The sequence below is a fragment of the Polyodon spathula genome, chromosome 16, assembly GCF_017654505.1.
Source record: "Polyodon spathula isolate WHYD16114869_AA chromosome 16, ASM1765450v1, whole genome shotgun sequence".
Taxonomy (NCBI): Eukaryota; Metazoa; Chordata; class Actinopteri; order Acipenseriformes; family Polyodontidae; genus Polyodon; species Polyodon spathula.
The window spans coordinates 36,608,774-36,632,812 of NC_054549.1; the positions used below are offsets into that span (position 1 = coordinate 36,608,774).

At 39.0% G+C, this 24,039-nt stretch overlaps 1 protein-coding gene across 1 annotated transcript in view; it reads right to left on the minus strand.

The window, feature by feature from the left end:
* Window positions 1-19,939, minus strand: part of LOC121328332 (protein bassoon-like) — a 36,009-nt gene extending 16,070 nt beyond the window's left edge. Inside the window, exons 1-2 of the mRNA XM_041272951.1 lie at window positions 19,627-19,939; window positions 6,171-6,606 (exon numbers count right to left, since the gene is read on the minus strand). Coding sequence (XP_041128885.1) covers window positions 6,171-6,606; window positions 19,627-19,808 — 618 coding nt within the window. The 5' untranslated portion in view covers window positions 19,809-19,939. The remainder of the gene's footprint in view (window positions 1-6,170; window positions 6,607-19,626) is intronic.
* Between the last annotated feature and the right edge of the window lie 4,100 nt (window positions 19,940-24,039).

Genomic DNA, 24,039 nt, shown 5'->3' on the forward strand with positions numbered 1-24,039 from the left:
ATAAAATAAAAAAGCATGGGTAATTTATCCTAGTTCAAGGAACTGCTTAAGGGAATGCTATGCTAAACAGTTACATCTTCAATCCAGACTATAAATGGGAAGCGCAATAAATTAGGCTTCAGATTGATGAATGAAACTGCTGTGTCTCAAGGCAAGATGCTATACAAATGCGAATCAGAAATCCTTTGCTCCAGAGTGGGTTGATACAGTACAAGTGTCCATTGCTGCCTCCATCACCGAGAGCTGATATTACTGATTTTTACAGGGTAAGGTTCGGCCAGCACCAGCTTTCGATCTGCTCGGTCAGCTAAAGAAGTCAACTCCCGTTAGCTGATAAAGCCGGTTCAAGATGCAGAACTTGCTGCACAAAGCTGACAAAGCACTTTCGGTCCCCTGTGGCTCATGTAGTGAAGGCACCACAGCATTAGAGTTTAGGGTGGTTCATATGATCAGGAGCTCATTGGTTAGAAACTTTTGACCAAGTCTTGGCTGGGAGTCCACTGCAGGGGAGATTGTACTCCTGCAGGTTGAGGAGGAGAATCGGCTAGGGCTAGTTCAAAGGCATCGCTTCACTGACCTCTACTGTCCTGGCAGATACTTCCCAAGCTGGGCCCGTTCCCACCGGATTCAGAATCTTAGTAAACTCTGTTGCTTAGGAGGTGACTGACAGCAGAAACGAAGGTTGTCTGATGATTTCCAGCTTATGTATAAACTAATTGAATTGATATCACTTGCTGCGTTCATGTGCATATTTTGACATGATTTATCTCTCTGTATTGATTAAACTAAATTGCTTTCCATGTACACTGCATGTATGGGCTGCATGTAGCAGAGAGCTGCCCTATGCCGATATAAATGATGTTAGTTACACGGTACATCACAATAAACAGATATCTAAAATAGACTGTTGAGGAATGTACATGTTGTGTCAAAAAGGTTAAAAAGAAGGAGAGGTGTTTGAATGCAAGAAGGTTGTGCCTATGTTGGCTATGAGCCCCAAAGGCAATGGTAGATATTTTTAAGTAAGATTCACTATCTAATTGGCCAGATTTTCTACTGTCTGCGTATTCCCCGCTTCATATGTTTGACATGGAGTGGGCAATTTGTCTGCAAGTTGCCCATAGTGGAAAATACAGGCCTTTGCCTCAACAGGGATAGGAGAGGAACAGAAGAAGTCTCATTTTAAACTAATAGTTTCCTTTGAAAGTCAGAATGTTCCTGTTGTGCTGAAGTTGGCCCTTGGTCTAGGAGGAAATCTCACAATTGCAAGGTGTTAATTAGAAAGCTCTGCCCTTAGTCACACTTTTTTCCAGAACCTTTTGTTGGTTACAGTGTGGATCTCAAAACCTCTGGTTGCACTTCTTCCATGTATCCAAATTTTTTTGGAACCCATTTATTTTAGCCGCAGGTCCATCTCAGTTACCATATAGAACATACAACAGCTTGAAACTAGGGAAAGTAGTTGAAACCCTACAGCCTGTTCAGTACCACTGTGAGCCTCACAGCTGCTGCTGTATGTACTCTCACTGAGATATTTAAGGTTTGCTGTGAATCGATTAATGCAGTTTACCAAAAGTCACAGGTGGTGGAAGAAAGTGTTGTGGCAATGTGCTGGCCTACAGTACTGTAAGCTGTTCATGATAAAGATGCACCAACTGTGCAAGGAACAAAGAAGCATGTTTTAATGCTGATGTCATTCAGCTAGCTACACAATTCATATATGTCTCCTACTGTTATGAAATATTGAATAGTACAGGTGAAAAAAAGGCTTTTATGATGCCCTTAACTGGATTCTGAGCATAAACTGATCTAATGTCTGGCACAACGATGATGGCCAAACATTGACAAGGAAGGCATGAAACTGTGGAAATTAATTCAATTGCATACAAACTCACAGACTCCCTCAAGCACCACACTGAGCCAGTAAAAACGTTAGGATACAAAACCAAATCAGACTTTACTTTTCCTTTTTGTTTGCTTGATGCCTGCATGCTGAAAATAATAAAACAAATGACCACCTTCACCTTGTTCCTATTGTAATAAGTGTGCAAATATTTTAAAAAGGAAATACAATGCTTCTCTTACAGTGCACAACTCTTGCACACTCTTACTATTCTGATATGATAAAGGAAACACAATGCTTCTCTTACAGTGCACAACTCCTACACACTCTTACTATCCTGATATGATAAAGGAAACACAATGCTTCTCTTACAGTGCACAACTCCTACACACTCTTACTATCCTGATATGATAAAGGAAACACAATGCTTCTCTTACAGTGCACAATTCCTGCACACACTTCTGAAGATTCTGAAAAGTGGCTGTGGTCAGTCAATTATACAGATAGAAATTGGACACAATGGTCCGTTTCTCATTTATCTGCACAGGTTATACAGCACCTAAGCTACTAGGACCAATGTGAAATTATTATTAACTTCTGAGGTCTCATCGTCTCATAACTGACTCAGCAAGGCAAAACGCTGGATAAGCTCACATACAATCCAGCTACCTCTATATATATATATATATATATATATATATATATATATATATATATATATATATATATATATCTTCATAATTTTCTTATCACTAAGCTATTAAATGTAATTTTAACCCATTATTAACCTGAAAGGCTTTACACTGTGGTGCTCAATCCTATCTAACTTTGCAGACATGCTATATGCTGTTCTCAAATATGATTCAAACACCGCACTCGTTTTAATGATTGCAAATATATTAGAAGCTGTTTTGGGGCTGAGTCTGGAAGGTTCCAGAGATGGAATTTCACAGTTTATTTTTGATTTTCACAACATTGCATAGTTCTCAAAGGTGATGTCAGGCAGACAGCTAGGTGGCAAAGACACTTAAAAAATACACTGGATATAAATAAGCATGCCATGTTTACCTTGGAACCAACCAAAGAACTGAGCTTTGAGATTGAGCATTAGCACTTTTTCTTTACCAGTCTTAACAATTATATTGTTTTTTTTATGGTGATAATAAATAGCAATGGATTTCAAATTTTATGGCATCATAAAAGCATATTGAACGGTTTCCCAGCACGGTGCAATTAAAGCTGTATTAACAATGTGTATTGCTACACATGGTATAAAGTGTTTTACACATATCTGCACTTCTTGTTGTAATACGGTTTCATACCCGTGCTCCTGATGTGCTGCTGAATCAGGAACCCTACAATCATTATTTTAATTGCATTGTGTTGTCATTGCTGGTTACGCTGTGGTCTCCTAATGGTTTTGCTAAGGTTCTTGGGGTGATCCTCTGGTTCTACGATGTGTTTTAAATTTTTTTAAACTTTACTGTAGGGAGTGTTTGGATCTTGCTGAAAGTCGCTTGCTTTCGATTGTGTTTAAAGCTGACTGATGAACATTTTAACGCTTGTTTTAGCGACATGTAGCCACTAAACCACCTGCAATGGCAATTTGCAAGATCATTATCATGGTTAGTGCTTGTCAGTTGAGAACCTCTTAGGACAGATTTTAGAAGACACTTTTTGTTGATTGTTGGGCAAAACTCTTCAGTTGTATTCAGATGTAATGACTAAGTTCCTTATGCTCTGTATAGTTTTGTATGACAATAGTATTATGTGTATACAATGGTAACAACTTGCTTTAGATACCTATAAGTACTGTTTGCAATTACTGTACCGACACCTATATATTTGTGTAAAATATTATAAGCAGTAATATTATAAAAAACAGTATGAAATGTCTTGCGCTTTAAATCCAATGTGTATAGAGAATGGATTAAATTCAATGCATAACAGCAGCCTGATTGCTCGGAGCATGACACCAACAAACACCTGAATAACCTCTGTGAGTGTTATTAAAGGCATGAGGTCACAGCCGCATGCTAATATCTCTGCTTTAAATCTTGCTGCTGTGACTTCCTCTTTCAGGCTAACTCTGGGGTGATTATATTGTCCCAGCGCTTTAACTCCTCTTGACTGCATCTTAATACCACACCTCAGTGCATAGCTAACTGAGAAAGCCACGGCCACTGCTGACAGTCTAATGGAAATCTTGACATATCTCACCCATACAGCACGCTGAATATGGTGACCTGGAAATATGGATGCAATGGTTTCTGTTAGACACTAGCTGTATTGTAAACCTCAAAAGACATTTGCAGGATTTTGAACAGAACTGCAATGTTTTTTTTTTAAATGGATGATGTGTGAGATTTTAAAAATCTACAGCAGACATTAGGCGATTGCACCACCCACATAGATATTCAAATTTGACAATATGATTCATTCTAACATTTCATTACAGTACATTATAAAGCTAAGATGAACCTAGCAAAATAATGAAAGTGTCATTGGGTTCATCCATTTCTCACTCGGTTTTGGTGTTTAATTTGTGTGGACTTCAACACTTAACAAGGAACATTGTGTGTTTCTCCAACTGCCGATTTTTTTTTACTGAATTTTACAGCCAATTAGCAATCACATGACTTCATGCCAATACAAACAAACAGGTGACACCAGTAGCTTACTTGCAGCAAAGAACACATTTGTCTGTTTACTTCATTCTCTTTAGGCAATTTAAAAAGAGTTTGTTAACACCCCCAGTTTAACTGCAGTGTGATGGGGTGCCCACCCCTTGTGTGTGTTTTATTTATTTATTATTATTATTATTTATTATTATTATTATTATTATTATTATTATTATTATTATTATTATTATTATAATAATAATAATAATAATAATAATATATGTAATATTGTGTGTGTATGGGTGGACGAAACCATCCGTCATTTTTGTTTGAGACTGGTGAAAAGCTGGTTTCTTAAAATGTGGTTGGCATGGATGGGACTCAATCACCCATCCTAAGTAGCTCTTGGGAATGTAGCTGGACCTTAATAAGGTCATGGTTTAATAGGTAATTTAGGCTCCAGCCGCAGTATAAAAGACCCATTCCAGGCTCAGAGCTGTGAAGAGAGTTGTGACTAGAATAAAAGAGATTAAAAACGAATGCTACCAGCCAGCGAACGAGGTACTCGTTGTTATCGAATAGATTTATAGTTATGTGTTTGTTTTACTTTGGCCCGTGTGTCCTTTTGTTTATTGTGTGCTTGGTTTAAATCTTTGTTTTATTATTTAATAAAGATACGGCTGCGGCCGTTTCAGGGCGTATCCTTTGTGTTTATATTGCATCCTCAACCTGACGTCAATGCCCTCGCGCACCACTCAAACCGTCCGTGACAAGCAGCCACAGGAGCGCAAGTTTCTTTGCCTCTTGAAAACCTGTTTCCAGTCTCACTAATACCTCAACAGCAGAACATCATAAAAATAACACAACACTCATAATAGGATATTAAACAAGTAAAATGCAGAGGATGGAAACGAAACTTTAATATCGTCACACTCTCATACTGGAATGCACATATTTAGCTGGTTCCTGAAAGCATAACCTGGCAACTGCCCTCTGGCACACAGAAGTAATTTGATCATTAAGCCACTGTATGCACAATTCTTGTTTCCACCAATAAAACGTCCTTGATATACTGGCTATGCCTTCTAATGCTGCTGGTGGTTCGTGCTTGTTTTTAGGCATCTCTGTTTTATGTACATTGTAATATTGTACAGCATTCCTGCTGCTACCATAGCCATAAACTGTGTTGTTATCATTTCACTGTGCTAACATTTCCACACACAATAAAGGTTCAGGTTTTTGGCCTATCTTCATCTGGCTCATGGGCGCTGCACTGCAGATAAGGCCATCTGTACAACTGCCTTCACGTCAATATTCCTAATTGCTCTTCCTCTACCAGCTCTATAAGGACAGAAGCTTTGTGTTCTTGTAATAAAACACTACCAGCAGCTATATGGTATAATAGGTGGGATGCAGTTATGGACAGAAAAGTGATCCCCTTGCCTGATAGTTGATGTTCCCTTGTTAAAAAACTAAAAGGCTACATAAACCTTTTTCTTAGCTGTTTATTTGACAGGCAGAAAGAGAACTAGATAGGCAGACAGACGGTGTAAAAATATTATTTGTCTATTTTGTAAAGTCTTATTTTTCTTCCAGGAAAAAAACACATTCAAATTGTCCTATTTGTGTGCCTGCCTTTTCTAAAGTCATCACCTGCTAAACCAAAGAGAAGAGGGCTGGCGTCTTTACAGTGAATGAGCACCTACCTCAGTGAGGTGTGGGTTGGGGTTGAACCCACACTGGTTGCACACTGTGGAGCGGCACTGGGTACAGGTGTTGAAGTTTGGCTGGTTGTGCAGGACTGTCAGATCGGTGGTTTTGCAGAGGGGACACACTTTGCTGCTGGGCATCGGGGCGATCTGGGGCACAGAGTAGGGTGATGTGGGCGTGGTGCAGGGCGAGACCGAGGGTGACTTCCCTGACCCCACGCTGGTGTCCACGTGGAGGGAGTGATGGGGCCCCTGTCCCTGCCCCTGACCTTGCCCTGGCCCCTGGGTCTTCTGTTCTCTGGGGTTGTCATGGGCAGCTAGCCGATAGGGCTCGGTGTGCCCTCCACCCCCTGTTCTGCTGTCAGCATAGCCAGCTTGAGACGATGGTTTCGGACTGGCCACAGGATTAATTTGGTTGGGTCTCCCCGACAGGCTGAAAAAGGAACACAAGAAAAATAACTAGTTATGATTGTGCCTCAACTGGGCCAAGCTGTTTAAAGACTGCAGAGCTATCCTGTTGTCGGTTGAAATAATCTTTTTTCTGACCTATGACCTCTGAGCTGTCAGTTACCTAACACTAACAACAAGGGTAACATAGGAAGTGGGGCAGAGAGAGTATTTAATAGGATCCCAGTAGAGTACCTTTCTCACAGGGACCACTAACTGAGCAAATTGTGGATTGAGGCAGGAAGGAAAATTGGACTGGAGCAGGACAGGAGTCCTGCAGATAAAGAGGTCTTTTTTTGTGTGATGTATATTATAAATAGTGTGTGTTTTTTATAATTGTTGTAAATAATTAATGAAGTACCTGACAGTCCTAGGAAAGCCTGCCTGCTATGTGTGATTGCCAGCTGTGAATAATCAGCAGGTAGGTCCTGTTTATTCACCTCAGGGCTGCTTCAACTCTAAGGATAATGGGCTGTATCGTCCACGCTACCCGGACCTAGAGGCCTGGCTGTGATCCTGATCGTCGTGAGTGAACGGGATCAGAAGATAAAGAAAGGGAAACTACCAAAGGCTCTGCTAGTAGTCAGGTTTTCTTATAATTGAGCAGGAAGATTAGTTTAGGGACTGTAGAGCCCACTAATGTATAGTGAGCGAGGTATATAAAGTGAGACCTCCATGCCTTAGGGAGTAGCACATGCATTTCATGGCACCTTTATTTTGATCGGTTTTTGTACTGGCCGTATGTCCTCAGTGCACTGCCATTGTGTGTGTACATGTAAATAAACCTGCGCGCCTGCAGGGCGTGGTAACTTCAACCTCCGTCTCGATCTCCTGCCTATCACTCAGCAGTGATTGCACGCACCATGCCTGTTACATGGACAAAAAGCCATCACACTGAGGAGCAGGGTCCTTGAACATAGCAGGCAGGCTAGGGAGCCACACAGGACGGATAGTGGATGAATAACAACAGCTGGAGGCACAACTGCAGCATCTTTGTTGTGCATTTATTTGAGAACACAGGATAAAACAGGATCCAGTTAGAATAAATCATTGTATTATATCCGTACTTAATGCTTTCACACATCAGGTGTTATCTTTCACGTTACACCCCCAAGGACTGAAGCATTCTCTCCTGAATACAGTCATTCAAAAGGGGCGGAGCTGAAACACATACATACTTAATGGGCCGCATCCTGCTACTACAGAATCATTAGAAAATGTCCATTGAGTTTCTGTTGGCTTGGTAGCTTGAACCTCTTACAAAATGGGTGCCGAGCTTCTTTCTCACTTGTACTTAACCCTTATAAAGGCAGCATGAACTGCATGAGAAGGTAAGCTGTGTACTGTACTTCTGGTCAGTGTTGGCACCAGGCGCTGGGGTGAGTCAAGAGCACGAGGGGTTAGTAGTAAGTAAGTTAGTCCTACCGTCATCCAGTTTATCTGTGTGCATCAATGACTAACTGCACCAAGAAAATGAACTGCGTTGAAAATGGGGAACAAGTCTTTTAGGCTGTCACAATAGAATAGAAATTTGCACACACAGGTTTCGGCGTGCTAATCAGCCTCTGTCTGACACTTGTATTTTCCCCCAATATAATAAAAGGTCCTCATTGTTCAAAGGGGATTTACAGGATAAGGTGTCCCATCACATCCAATGTCAGTATAAACATGCTGAACTGTCAAAGGAATTAAATAAAAATCTCTTTATTCCCCCAGTTGCCTTAGAGAAAAGGATTTTTAAATCTGAGGAAAGCTTTTCAATTAACCTGTTATCCTCCCATTGTTCTTATCCTGTAACTCTTTCCGTTTGACTGCCAGGGTTTCAAAGAGCCATCAGAGACAAGCAGAGACTTTTATTCTATTCTGTTCTTTTTCACAATTCCTCAGATGCTTTAAACTGTGCCATGTTACAGAATGCTAATTCACAATTAGATTTGCACCAGAGACTATAAAAAAAATTAGAAAAAAAGAGCAAAACCAGATCTCGAGCAAAACCTCACCTCCCTTCCCATACTGAAAGGCTTCAAATACTCCAGGTATCAACTGTCACACAGTACATTATAAAATGTATAATCATATCCTTTCATTTGCAGCTCAAAAGTTATACAACAGAAGTGTATCCAAGTTGGCATTTGGAAGCTCTCTCTTACATGCAAGAACACAGATACTGGTGTTATTATATGATGCCCTAATGCACAATATGGCTAACATACTGTAGCTGTATATGGGCTGGGTGAAAAATGACTGTATGTGTATAATTTGTTCTGAAGGGATATATTGTCTGCTAACCTGCTTCCAATTCCTGCAGGGAAATTAAGGATGGAAATACGCAGCCTGTTCTCATGAATTACAGTCATCGCTTTTGAACATCAGTCATTACAGTCAGCACCTAGCACACCTGGCTCCAGGTATCTTTGTCTATTGCAACCGAAACTGACTTGCAACAGGGACATGCAGGTATATTTCAGAATGCTAGAGGAGAATTCCAATTACTAAACAAATTAATCTGTCATGTGAATGCCAGCCCATTAACTCAAACGTGTATGCTAGATAATCAGAGGTGCTTCCAGTTTCTTGTCCACTAATCTTGCACGCCTCCCTAATTACTGCTCCACGGTGCTAGCGGACAATCCCAAGTTCTGGCGAGAAAAACAGAAACGCCAAAAGGATGCAAAGACCCACAATATATTACCCGTCTGTACATAACTTTAAAGCACTCAATCATAAACGGGAATGTGCACTGCAATTGCTCTGTGCAAAAAAGACCTAATGGAGTGTATGCTGCTGCTGATGATGATGTGCATAGTAACCGAACACTAGTTCCTTATGCATTCAATATCCAGGAACTGTTTAGTTGTGAGAGCAAGCCACAGCTAGCCTTTCCAGACACTCGACTGAGACGCATTTATAAAGTTTTTTTTTTTTTTTTGATAGACCTTACATCAGCTGCTTGTGAGAAACTGATTCATTTTACAAACTGTTTAAGCTGCAAATAAATGGATTGCTGAAAGCAATTAATGATTTTTCTTCTCCACCCCCAGTACTGTTAAACTCATACATGCTATTTTGCTCAACGTTTTCAATTTGTTCCCAGATTATTCTTTAAAATATTCCATTAAATTGCCTTCAGAGCCTAATTGTTGGTGCCAGTCAATAACATTAGTAAAACTGTAAATGACTCACAAATTAATAAATTAGAAACAAATTAGTCTTTTTTTGGTTGTGTGTCCCTAAATTTCTCTGAAATTCAACATTAAACTAAGAAAAAGGCTAGAGGGTGGGAGAGAGCAGTCCAAACTAACAATGACCATGATTACAATACAGTGAAGGTTCAGGGAATGAGACCAGATATCACTATCACTGTACTAGCTCTGTAACATTACTGTTATAAAATGTACAAGGGCATAGTCACATTGCTGGGCATGCCCCCAGTGCAGTCAACACTGTGCTAGTTGATACATGCATTCAGTGCTTGGGTTCTGGTGTGTACTTATTGACCCTTTTCCTCTGAAGCCATGGTCTTACCAGCAGCTTCTGAGTTCACACAGGCATGTGTTTGTCAATGAGACTTGAGACTCTGCAGGAAGTCCAGCATGGTGACTGATCAACGAAGTAGAGAGAGTACCAGTAGCCATGTTAAGCTTAGTAATGAAAAGAAGGGGCCCTTATTGAGCACCTAAGCTTTCATGAATACTGCGAAATCAGTTGCTTTATTGATCAAATCAAGTTTTAAAAAATAGTTTGACCTGAAAAAAAAAAAAACATTCATATATAGTATTGAGCTTTATGTCTGGCAGAATCGATTTGCAGATGTTATTTTTTAATGACCTTTTAATTACTAGGAAGAAATCTTTTAATGAGAAGGTCAAATCACAGTTGCAGGTAAAACATCAGCATGATTAACAAAGAGTAAAAAGTGTTAGCAAAGTAACAATTATAAAACTAATTTGCACATCTTTGCGGATGCAAAGGCACTTAAAGGTTATTTTTATAATGGGGAATTGAATGCCAATATATTAAATTATGAATGAAGATACATAAGAAAACAAAGCAGTGCATAAATAATGCACATGATCAGAGTTTCTGGATAAGCACTATTTAAGATAATTGATTAGCTATTCCATTGCACACAGTATAATTCATATATATATATATATATATACATATATATAGAGATTTTTTTTTTTTTCATTTATTATTATTTTTTTTTCACCCTAAACGTGATGCCTGAGCCCTCTCAGGAGGAGAAGAGGCTTGACGGCACCTATACGGTATGTACTCCTAAATCAGCATTTCTTTCTCCCCTTTTTGAATATTTCACCAACCCCACTGTGCTTTTTCAGTGAAAAACCTGGTACTGACCCCATGCAGGCACGTGCTTCAGCACAGGTTTACTGGAATTCCCAGCACACTGAAGGAGGTTGTCAGGGTTATGCTTCAAGGGTATTCATTTCTTTGGGCTGCAATCTGCAGAGCACCTCCGTTTTATGAAATCAAGCTCAGAAATCCATCGCCCATGTGGACTTATAAAGACCTCTTTAAGGCTATTTGCTTGATTTACAGTACAAGCGCATTTAAATGAGAAACAAGCACTCATGCATGCTTTCCTCATTATAGCACGCTGTCCTTCACGTTGCAGTGCTTTCTGAAAAGGCTGTGTGTGTGTGTGTGTGTGTGTGTGTGTGTGTGTGTGTGTGTGTGTGTGTGTTTTTGTGTGTGTGTTGTGTCTGTGTGTGTGTGTGTGTGTGTGTGTGTGTGTTGTGTGTGTGTGTGCGCACGTGTGTGTGTGCCCACATAACAGTGTTTTATGTGCAGAAAGGCTTCTCTGCTCCATCTTCTGTAGGTGCAAGCTGCTCTTTCCCAGATGATCAATGAAAGAGGTTCTAAATTACTATGCTGTGTGATTGTAATTGTTTGGGTAGATATTTTATTCTACGGCACATGCAACATATGCAAAAAGCATAATTACAGTATTCAATTGCTTTCAATTCCATTTGCCTCCTGTAAATATGTTACTAGATCTGTACTGCAAATTAAGAATCCAGTACCGTGCTCCCAGTAGAAGAGGGCGTGGCCTCCTTGGACCAACACACTGAATGCTGCAGAGCATACAGAGATGCTGGCGGATTGAGCAAGACCACCCCCAATAAACTAATGCCACTTGTAAAATAAGCTGGGTACAAACGCACTGATATCCATGCAACAAAAATAAATACCAGCAGCATGTTCAAATCTGTTATATTTTCCACAATACACAGCTTCTACACTGTGGTGTGGTGATTATACACAGCTGCTAAGTTGCAGTGGTTATATACAGCATTATCGAGTGTCTACATCTGCCATTGAGGAGTGGACACTGAAGATTGCCTAACGTCAGTCTCTCTGGTTAATGAGTGAAGAGAGGTTCTGGTCACTCTCTTATGTAGGCAATTAGCTATGACCCTTCCCATTTCCAGGCAATTATTGCACGCAGACAAGCTAATATATTCAGCTCCCCTGATAATTCCTCAGCTTCATTGGTGTAATGCGGCTTGAATTTGTAATGCTCCCTTTTTCAATCCTTGGTCATCATCAGTTACAGATCCCCTTGGTCATCATAAGTTACAGATCCCCTTGGTCATCATCAGTTACAGATCCCCTTGGTCATCATCAGTTACAGATCCCCTTGGTCATCATAAGTTACAGATCCCCTTGGTCATCATCAGTTACAGATCCCCTTGGTCATCATAAGTTACAGATCCCCTTCTCCTTTGCTGCACTCGTTTGCTGTGCTTTTTATTGTATTGGGGCTCCATTATAGGGCCCTATTTACCATGCCTTTAACTTTTGAGTTATTGAATTCATGATTTTCCTGTGTCTGTTTTTATAGTAAACTTCTATACAGTGTTAAACTGTTAAAAGTCATATAAAATGATGTTTCTTGCCCATTTGATTTCAACAGTTCTTAGCATACAGTACAATGTACATTGATTCAATAGTGGAAATCCTATTTTTTGAAAGAAGTAAAAAAAAACAAAACATGTGAATACTACAAAATGAAAAACAAAACACCTTGAGAGTGCTGAAGAGAGCTTGAAATAAATGACTTAGTTGCTTGGGTTCTAGTTTTGTAAAACATGTGTTTTAGCTCTTTCAAAAAATAGCAGTTTATTAAAGACTGGAGTAAATGCTTTGAAAATATGGCCCATTACATTTAGATTGGCAATAATAACAGCAATAACGGGGAACCATCTCATTGGTGGCATAAGAGAGGGTATAAGGGAGGCTTCCATTCAACATGTAAGAACTTGCTCATCCAATGGAGATGGAACTTGGAGTGGGTGTTCCATGTACATGCAATGGGTGTATGTATTTCTGACCTACATGGTATGGTGGTATTTATGTGGTTGCTCAGTGACTGATGCACATAGTGTTTGAAAAGCTCTTCAAGACTGTGCAAGGCTAAAAGGTTCTGTAGAAATGCAGGTTCCATTCCATTCTGTAACCTCTAAGAAAATCAACCACAGCTACTGCTTGTCAGTGCCGGCTCCCTGTTCTACATAATGTAAGATCCCAATCACATGTTCCAGGTCGGCAATCACTGGGGAATCAAACACATTCATCATCACTGAAGAAGGTTGAGGAAACATACTGCACTCTCATCAGATGAAATAATTACCTCCCAAAGGCTAATACTCAAACTAAGTTCATGGATAAGGGGAGGGATGGGGGACGCTAATGTAAAGCTATGTTAATTATGCAAACCAGAAAGAAGGAACCTGCACCAGTACTGGGTTTAGTTTAAAATGATGGCAGCACAGAAAACAGCATCTACTCAGGGACACTGTGTTGAAGGAGGCTGTGAATGAAACACACAATGATACCAACAGCCTGTGGACACTTCTATAGTATGAACAAATCATCTTACAGAGTTACTGACAGTGCATGCCAAGTAATGTGTTTCAGATGACTCGATAGGACAGTAGCCTAACAATGCCATATTTTTCATGCAATGTTTAACGAAGGGATTAATTAATAGCTGAGAAATTCTGAATGAGATAATGAGGGTCAGCAATCCAAATAGCTTTACCTCGGAATTAATTATTGTTGGATTATAATGATTTGCCTGTTTTGGGTTTTTTTTTTGTAGTACTGCTATGCAAATACGTCGAATGGGAAGAGCTTATGTATCTTACAAGGCACATCGCTGGGGGATTTAGACTAAAGAAGTCTCCAAATATAGCAGCTATACAACCTCCACACTAGAATAATGTACTTCCTACACGATCAATTGGGAGTTACAAATGAAGGCTCTGCAAAGCACCTATGTATTCTGTTAAGTTACTTTATTAACTTGAAGATCTAAGACAACGATAAAGAAGTACGAATACTATTCATGAGGTGTTACTAGGGATATTGGTGGTGCTTTAGTGTTTTTAAAAACTGTGACAGAATCCTGTTGGTCTGAAAGTCACAGAGTGTTGCTTTCTGTTACATAATGAACTGAATACCTCCAGTATGTCCCCCTGTATGGAGGTCAACTGTAGCTACTGCAATTGCAAAGTGTGTTGCTGTTGATGCAGAAGGAGATATGCAGATTGGAGACAGGAAGCAAAAATATCCAAATGATACACAGTGCACGAGAGGCAGCACCAAGGAGTAGCGACGATGTTATAAAAGTCACGGGCTAGCACATTAAACTACACACTGTCAGTACTTCTGAGCACACAGCGTCAGTATTTTGTACATTTTACTGTCGGTCATCATCATCTCCAGAGCCGTGCTGTAAATGAGGTTTTGAGACTCAGCAAGCTGTCTTAGTTAAATAACCACATTACTCGGAAGAGCTCGTCTTTCCAGAGTCAATTACAGTGGCATTTTTTGACATGGATAGATTGACATCAGCTCTGCTTATCAAAAACAAAATGTCTTACTTACTGGTGCCATGGAGTGATGGCATGCTTTCAGCTTTTAAACTCAGTGAAGCAGGCTTATTATCCATTACCACTTGTGCTTTTGTTTGTTCTTTCACCCCTATTTTAATACGTGTTCTGCCAAAAATAAATCTTGCACAGTTGTTAACATTTCAATTAATTATGAAGAAACTGTAAAGCATATTTTTGTGAACCATTTTTGTCTGTGTCTACGTCTTCAATTCAGTGTCCTGCACAAATATCTCCACAGCCACAGCCCTGGAGTGAGTGATAGAGGGCCTGTTTGTGGCAATCTCACCCAACATGCTTGCTGCTGCATCTGTAAAAATGATAGAGGCAATAGAGGCATAAAACAAATCTAAATCTGCACTCACTCTGCAGTGAAATAGGACAGGCAATTAGCGGCTCTGTTTACATTTTGTTAGACACCACCACTCCCAAGTACAAAGGTCATCTGTAGATTGAAAATTTGCAGAAGACTTAAAGAAGGTGGTGAATCAAAACATGCAATTTTTAATTAAGGTATCTTACAGTTTAATTTACAATTACCAGTTGGAATCAAAACTACTCAAAGGGCAAAGCCAATGGAATGAAGTGACACTCTGCAGTGATACTTTACTGCCCGGAGATTTGAAGGTACACACACTCGCTCATACAGTACCTAGCAAGCAGAACAAAGCTGGCACATTCATCAGCATGCACCCCCATGAAAACAATACAGCAAAACCTCAACATCTGTATACAGATCTATCTATCAAACATGCTGCAAGGAGAGCTAACAGCAAGTAATGAGTTTATGACATTACAATAAAAAAAAAACACACACACGTTATCTTCTGTATTGCTTTAAAGAGAGGACAGATGCAGACAGCTTGGCCTCTGGAGGCCAGTAACTCAATTATCAAGTGCAAATATGAAGGGATCCATCACTCCTCCCTCCCTGTGCTTCTGCCCCAGCTGCAGAACTGAGTAAAAGCACTCAAAATAAAATGTTATTTTACACAGTAACACTTTACATTAAGTTTAATTAAATTAATTCTCTAATTACTGTGTATTTAAATAGTAGTTACTTAGTAAATACTTGAGTACTGACATGTAATTACAATGTTATCATGCATTGTTACAATGTACTTAAGTGTAAATCTTTTTGCCTGATATAACTCTAACCCAAACCCAAATCCTATCCCTATCCCTAACCCTTTTCTGATACAACTGTGTACTTACATATCTTGTGCAAAAAGACTTACACATTAAGTAAACTGTAGCTATGCATAATACCACTGTAATTATGTATAAGTACATGTGTAGGTACTAGGTAACTACAATGGAAATACACAGACACTTAATGTAAAGTGTCACCTTTTACATTCAGGCTGTCGGGGGAAGGTGTGTGGTGGGTGTGAGGGTTAGGGTTAGGGCACACAACTATGTTATTCTCAAAGTCTCTTGACACCAATAATAGATCAATCCACAGCTGACACCTTGGGACAGATTCATTCTCAGAGATCTGCATTTTATAACCAGAGGCACAAACCTCCAGCCTGCATGCTGTTTTCATCATCTAATGAAACTGAGCAAGGTTTGGTCTCATCAAAATCTGAATGTTATGTTGTAGGGAGTAGTGCTGGTGGCAATAGGCAGTATTTCATTCTGATCAGAATTATGAATAAATCAGTTGTTTTTCATTCAACAAACAATTAGACATGTATTCCGTTCTAGATACAGACATGTTTAAATAAACCACCATAAAAAGGTTTACACAATGATTGATAGAGAGTGTTTATTGCTTGTGCCAGCGAGGATTGGTATAAATCAAAGTGTAACCTTATACTCCCTTGGGTATGTTCCCATACCGATTTCATGCCTATTTTCTCAATGTCAAATACATTGGACACTGGGCAGCAAAGTTTAATTCATTTTAAGGGAACCTCATGAACAAAATGAAATGACAATGCAGAACATATGAAACCTGCAACATTCACACTGAAACATTATGCAAAAATACATCAAAGATTACCGATCATCAATTACTGAGGAAGGTCTGATTATCATTGCTGGTTTCCCTCACCGAATCCCATCACTAACGATGGAGCACACTCTTGCCTCTGCCTCATATCCTCAGTTGGGTATTATTAGGTGGCACTGTGTTGTTGGCTTTGCTAACCAAGCGTTTCACGAAGGCATCGAGGTCACCTCTGTCTGTTTGTATTAAAGATCTCATACCACTAGTTCAAAGAAGAGCAGCGGGGAACTACTATATTGTAAGTAGGCAAATGTTGCTACAGGAAGTATTTACCAATGTCTTCATTGATTTAAAAAAGGGTTGATGCACAGTAGGTTAGGCAGTTCCTCCATAAAAAAAAAAATTGATGCTAAATTGGAGGGAGCGGTGTACAGGAGGCTCAGTTGATTTGACGTCACTCTGTCTCAACTGGGGGCGAGATTTGAGTGCAGTCTATAGCCAATGAATGGGTCATTCTTACAGTCTTCACTACAGAGCATAGTGGACTTGGAATAAAATGACGAATGTTCTGTATTTACCATTTCCAGTGAGGGTGGCCCTCCTGTTCAGAGTTAAGATGAATCATAATGGCTGTCATGCCTTGTAGGAGAACCACCACAAAACATCACACAACATCACGCACTGTTTCACATTCTTCTGAACCGAATGCATAATGGACTGATTGATGGCAGTGGACCTTGGCAAGCCTAAATCTCAGTGTAGCAGTCAGAGCCTTGAGGTGCTAGATGTAAAAGGAGCAATATAAACGTTAGTTCTATGGTACTGTACTGCTACAAACCTATCTAATAACCGAATCTCAATACTGTTTTAATTAGTTTCCCAATGCAGACTGCTGCAACAGAATGAAAGACTCTGCCTTGGGAACAGCAGTGATTTTCACAATTGTAATGCCAATCTGCAATCAAGAGGCTGACTGTGACAGACTGTCAAATGTCATCAATACTGTAAGTTTCCTCCCTTTCTTTATCAGAAGTCACTGCTAAAAAGAAGGAAGGTTTAGTCATTATGACAGTGGCCGCTTATTTGACTGGCTACGCATTAACTATGAAATATATGTTGGAGGTCAATACCATTCTGAAAAATGGCCAATAACCACAAAACCACTGGATTTCTGACACCTTGTCAACCCTCCTTCATGGCAGCCCAGAAAGCAAATCCACTGAATGCCTTTCTGATAGTGCTGCTGTGAATGTGTTTAACAAGCAATGAGACAAGCAGTACAACTATAGAGGCTAAAACATTATCAATGCCTTTCACTGCTAACAGGAAAACACATTCTAAGATCTTACTCCAATAGCATTACATAAACCTAGCCTGACATCTCTGTCAATCCATTATGTCCAATATAATTTTTTCTTGGAAAAAAATCTGAACATATACTGTATTTATGTAATTGCATGCGTTACAAATGAATGTTTCTTCACAGAAAAAAAAAAATGTAGTGAAATGTTATGCTGGCTATGAAGATCAGCATATAGAAAATGAAGATGTATCATCATTGTTGTAGGAAAACACCAAGACATTTAGACTTCTGGTTCTTATTTTATATTGAGGGGTCATAAAAGCATCTACATTAACAGTTACACTTAGACTTAACTTGTGTTGTTAACAAAATTAGAGTAAGTTATCATAGCAATACAGTTAAAAAAAGAAAATTGAAATAACAGCTAGATGCCAGTTAAAAATGTGTCAAAAATTACAAAAGTAGCCTATCCTCCCATGAGGACAATGGCACTTAATGGGTTAATGTAACGTGTCATAGTGTATGCGTTCCTTCCGTTTCACTGATATTCCTACAATCCCAGCATTTTAAAAGACTAAAGGCCTTTTTTTATTCCTTTTGCTTTTTACTTTTTGCTATTTTACAGATCTGTTTTGTCATTAAATATTAATATAAATGTCTCTCTAGGTGAGGGCTGCATGCCTTCATTATCAGAAACACACTACAGCCTGCTTCCAACGCCTTGTATTTACCTATACTGAAATGAATGGACTCTTGAGGTCGTCTTCCACAAATCAACAGCGAGCATCCATTCACTGTACTGAGCACTGTATTGACACTGCAATATACAGGGTATGGCATACGATAGGAGACATACTCGTCGGCTGACGGTTGTTTATGCAGTAAGTATAATAAAAAAATCCGGCACGCCACGGAAGTGCATTGCTATTAAAACGACAGAATTGGATTTTAATGTATGGTAACGCGTTTTAGCAAGGTGTGTCCTGTTTACGCTATTACGAAACAGCAACCAGATTTACTAGGAAATAAATAAGCACGCGTTTCAGAATGCACAGGCTTTAATGTCAGAATTTCATAATAACTAAGTTCTAAGGCATTCGTTAAGTTCCACTTTCCCGTTTTAATAACCAAGTATAGTGTTTTTTAAACGAATTCTTGTATGTAATATATGTATATCCGTTCCGTTTTAAGGACTGTACATTGCACAATGCTGTGCTGTAATTGTGTTGTTTTAACCGAAACGCATTCACAAAATCCCAAAAGCAAATCGTACTCAAAATGCAAAATGCAGAAATAGTATTGCTCCTCAAAGAAATAGGGTACTTTCAACTACTCATCACGTCTGTCAGACTGCTTGTAACAATTACCTGCACTGAGTTAACCTATTAATTGCATTGAATAAACAGATTACAAATCATGCATGCATTTAAAAACAAATGGTTTTATTAAAATTGGAATAAATATCTCTGGCTCCAAGTGAAAATGATAAATATTCCATTGAAAATGTTCAATGAATAATGAATGACAGCACAGCCTGCCTCGTAAAATCAGGCTTCTAGTGCACAGTAGTACACACCAATGTCGATACATAAAAAGGTGAACCCTGGAACTGCAATTGGGTTACTGGACTTCAATACCGAACCAAAGTCAACCACACACACACACACACACACACACACACACACACACACACACACATGGCATATTCGGTGCAAAATTCATATTACAAAGCAGCGAATGTAATCGTCATAATAAAAGTGTAATCTGGCGATAATATATAATATATACTGTTTGCCAGGAAATGGAATGCAATGTCCTCTACTGTACCCGTTAATCCCTGCCGTGGGTCCGGCCGCCGCTCCACCCCCGACTGCAACTCCATTGCTGGGCTTGATGAGCTGTCCAGAGCCCGCTGGTGCTGAAATGGAACCCGGAGCTCCTGCCGTGGAGATGCCAGATCCTGTTTCCCCGGGTTGCTCTCCACCCTCCATGCTGGCTTCGTTCCCCATGATCTCGGTTAATAGAGACAAGGAGTATTAGAGTATTTTTTGTAACAGTATTTTATAAAAAAAAAAAAAAATTAAAAAGAATAACAGAGCGAGAACTCAACGGTGATCCTCTTCCGCCATCATCACCTACAAACCAGCAACCTGCACGGATCAAGCGCGCAGGCACGAACCCCGACGCTGACGCTAAGGGGCACCAGAAACACGGAACACGGGCGCGTCCACGTGAAGGGGGTGGAGCGCGCGTGTGTACTCCACAGGGAACGCGCCCTGAGAAACAACACCCCTTTCTTTCTCTCGCCTGGTTGGATAGAAGATTGTAAAGTGAAAACAGCAGTGCTGAGTATTGCTGTAGACTAGTTCGTTGGGCTTCAATTAAATGTATAAGATTGCACCTGATGTACATTGAATCAAACATTGTGAAGCTGCTTCGATTAATATCCAGGAAAGCACAGAGCCTTTCATTTACAAGTTTTGCAAGCAACTACACTGTCAAAATGTAAGAAGAAGAAGAAGAGTAAGAAGAAGAAGAAGAAGAAGAAGAAGAAGAAGAAGAAGAAGAAGAAGAAGAAGAAGAAGAAGAAGAAACTAAAACAAAACACGCACGCACACTCGCACACACACACACACACACACACACACACACACACACACACACACACACACACACACACACACACACACACACACATATATATATATATATATATATATATATATATATATATATATATATATATATATATATAATAATACGTGGACATGTGCAGGCATAAGCATACAAGTGCACAAAAGCAAATACACATACTGTACACCAATGTGTGAATGCACTAAACCTGATCTATTTAGAGAGACATCATAGATTTGAACTTACAAATCTATTGGCGTGCTAAGAGTCAGAAATCTAATTCCATTTCTAAAGACAGTGAGTTCATGGTTATTGATAACAATCTAATTATAAGACCAGGGTTTGTAATGAAGGTAATGAGCTCTTAGATTGCTTGATTGCTGAACCCCCCCCCTGCAGTGTTGAATAGATTTGTCTTCTTCAGCTGCACTCTCCCCAGCTGTGCAGTAATAACTGTACCTGGTCCGTCACAGTCATCCTGCTTGGAGCAATACTTCCAGTGACAGAAGAGCTGAAGGATCGATTGTGATACATTTTTAAACTACTAATGTAGGGTGAGAAGTGTTTGCATATTAAAGTGCATGGGCTGATGCATTAAAATTAACAAGAGACATGGTTTGTACTGTGCCTTCGATGCCCCTGTCATCAATAAAGATTTGCATGAATCTACCGGGCATGTGACTGAGCAAATATCTGCAGAGTTTTGAGCAAAATGGAGCTATGAAATGAGTTATGAAGCTGGAAATATTAAAGATGTTGTTCTGGTTTATTGATTAGATATTATTACTAATGTTATTAGATTAGGCCTGTGGTGTGTCTACTATTAATATTGCAATTGTTATTGCAATTGTTGTGGGATCTATTTTTAGTTCCCTTCTGTACAGTATAAACCTGAGCCAGACCAAACTGAAATAATATGGTTATCTGTGCAGCTATTAATATATTTATCCCCCTAGAGGATATTACACCATGTCTGCAAGAAACATTTAGAACAGGGGTGACCTAAGTTGGCCCTTCCACTCCTGGTCTTTGTTTCAACCCTGTACTTGTAAATTGAACCAACCAACTGAACCTCCGTCTAGACCCTGAAGTAGTTAATTATCTAATTTTACCTGTTAAACCTGGAGTGGAATGGACCATGATTGGACACCCCTGATTTAGAACAATCCCATTTGGAACATTGTTATCTAGAACATTTTGCTCTGTAATACCTGGTTTAGCATTACCTCAAATGGCATCAACTTTTATATGCTGTGAGGGCAATGGTTCAAAAGAAGGTCTGCTTGACCAGATGATGACCTCTATAAAGCAAGAAACATGTTCAGCATCACTAATAGCACCCTGCATGGCCTTGTCCTTGCTCTATGTTGGTTTTGGTGACTATGACCGCTAGACACCATTCAAGGTATATAGACATGGAATGCAGAGTTCTGAATAGACATTTGAGTCAACACTAAAAGGTTAGAGAGTATTTCCACTCTTCTGATGAAATGAAGAATGAAGTAAAAGATTACCTTTTAGGAAGGCAAGCAAACAGAGACTTCTTTAACATACCATGGCAGTAGAAATCATCAAAAAATCAATGCATGATGCATGTACACTATAACATGTGCTTCATTCAAAACAGTACAATTCAGATCTGCTTATGGAATAGAAGTGCATGACTGGCATGATTAATTAAATTATTTTATTAACTATAACCCCTTTAATATTGACCCTGTGTCTTGCAGTAGAAGTCTTTGGGGCAAGGTATATCAAGAGTCATCATTAACTGACTATCAATTTTAATATTATTCCATAAAAATGTTACAATCAACAGTTGTTTGAAAAATTAATTGTGCGAATGATACTATTTTGTTAAAAAAAAAATTTGCCGTGCATGGGACAACACAAATGTCAGAAAGCCAGCTGTGAATCAGGCACGTTGATTGGATTACTGTATGGGACTTTTTAATACAGATAAAGGATTCGGAACACTATAGTCATGGATGAATTGAATAAACTAAGAGGTAAAGCTTTCCTCATTTGGGGTTCTAGGCAGACCTTCTTATATAAGTTTAGATGTTCTCAAAGAGATCTTTCATAGGAAACACAAAGAAATCCCCCAAGCCTGGATATAAAGCTCTTCTGTTGTACTGCCAGGTTCTGTGCAGAGAGCATTTCTAAATTAATAAAACATGTCTGGGGCAGTGGCTCAAGGTTTTGAGACTCCTCTTTCCTTCTTTACAGAAACTTCTTCCAAAAATCTACTTACAGAGAGAAGGTTTACCAGGTTGGAACTCGTTGCATTATCACATAAATATTCATTTTTAAAAGGGGCAAAATGACCACAGGTGTAATCAATCACCTTGACAATCCCACTCATCAATATTATAGAGCAGCATACTTAGGGGATTAAAACTAGACACTTGATAAAATACTTAAATCTTGCTTGTTTAAGTATTCCATTAATGAAATAGCACAATAAGCATCCCCCACATTTATATCTATTGCAATATTATTATTCAAGCATTCAAGGCTTATTAAATGCCTTATAAAGAGACTCAGACATTTTGTGTAACAATATTAGCAATACAAACAAGTACAATACCTTTAAAATTAAGTTTACACAGACATTTGTAGCCTACTTTATTCATCAACATATTCAAATGTTCTGTAATAAAAGCAAGATTTTACAGCATGCAATATTTCAGACACTGTGGCACACACAGATTAAGCAGCAATAGAACAGAGGAAAAGAAAGGAGCAGCTTGCAGCTCAGTCAGATGAGTAATGACCCAGTTTACTTTAACACTTAAGCTCTTGATATACATGGTGTGGGATACATGAGATTTTTTTTTTTTTCTGGTTTCAACAGCTACACATCATAATGTTCAATGTCTACACTTATATGCAGTGGAAGCTTCACAAGTGAAAGTTTGTCCGTGTTAAAATTGCAGCTTGTAGAATTAACTGGATCTGGTATTCCTGTGTATAACATTCTCAAAGAGGTGCTCCAAAATGTTGTTCTTAAGGTTGCCAACTATATGATTGTTCAGTGAAGAGCTCTTTATTTGAGTAGCTGAACCAGGATTTTAACTCTCAGAGAACCCTATATTAACCTGATAGTTTCCATCTCTTTAATATATATATATATATATATATATATATATATATATATATATATATATATATATATATATATATATATATATATATATATAGATATATATAGTAGCTGCTTGAGATACTCCTATTAGGGATCAGTCGAACCGATTCCCCAATCCTAAGGGGTATCTACATGACCCTTCTACAGGTATTAGGACAGATGAATTTATGTAGACTGACTGGGGTGTGGAGTTTACCCCATTGCCCCTTTAACCCGACTCTCATCAAATATCTAGGTATCACTGAATGGTTCATTAGTTCTTATGTTCAGTTACCTGTAAACAATTTTAACAAGCAATCTGTACCAGTTATACTACACTAGCTATTCACTACCAAAAATCACAGAACAACAGATTGGGGTACATAAAATTTGCAGTATTCTCTTCATCTTGGACAACAAAGATATTAGGAGGTAGTCTGTAATCTTTTAAGATTGTTCAGATGTTTGATCCTGTCAGC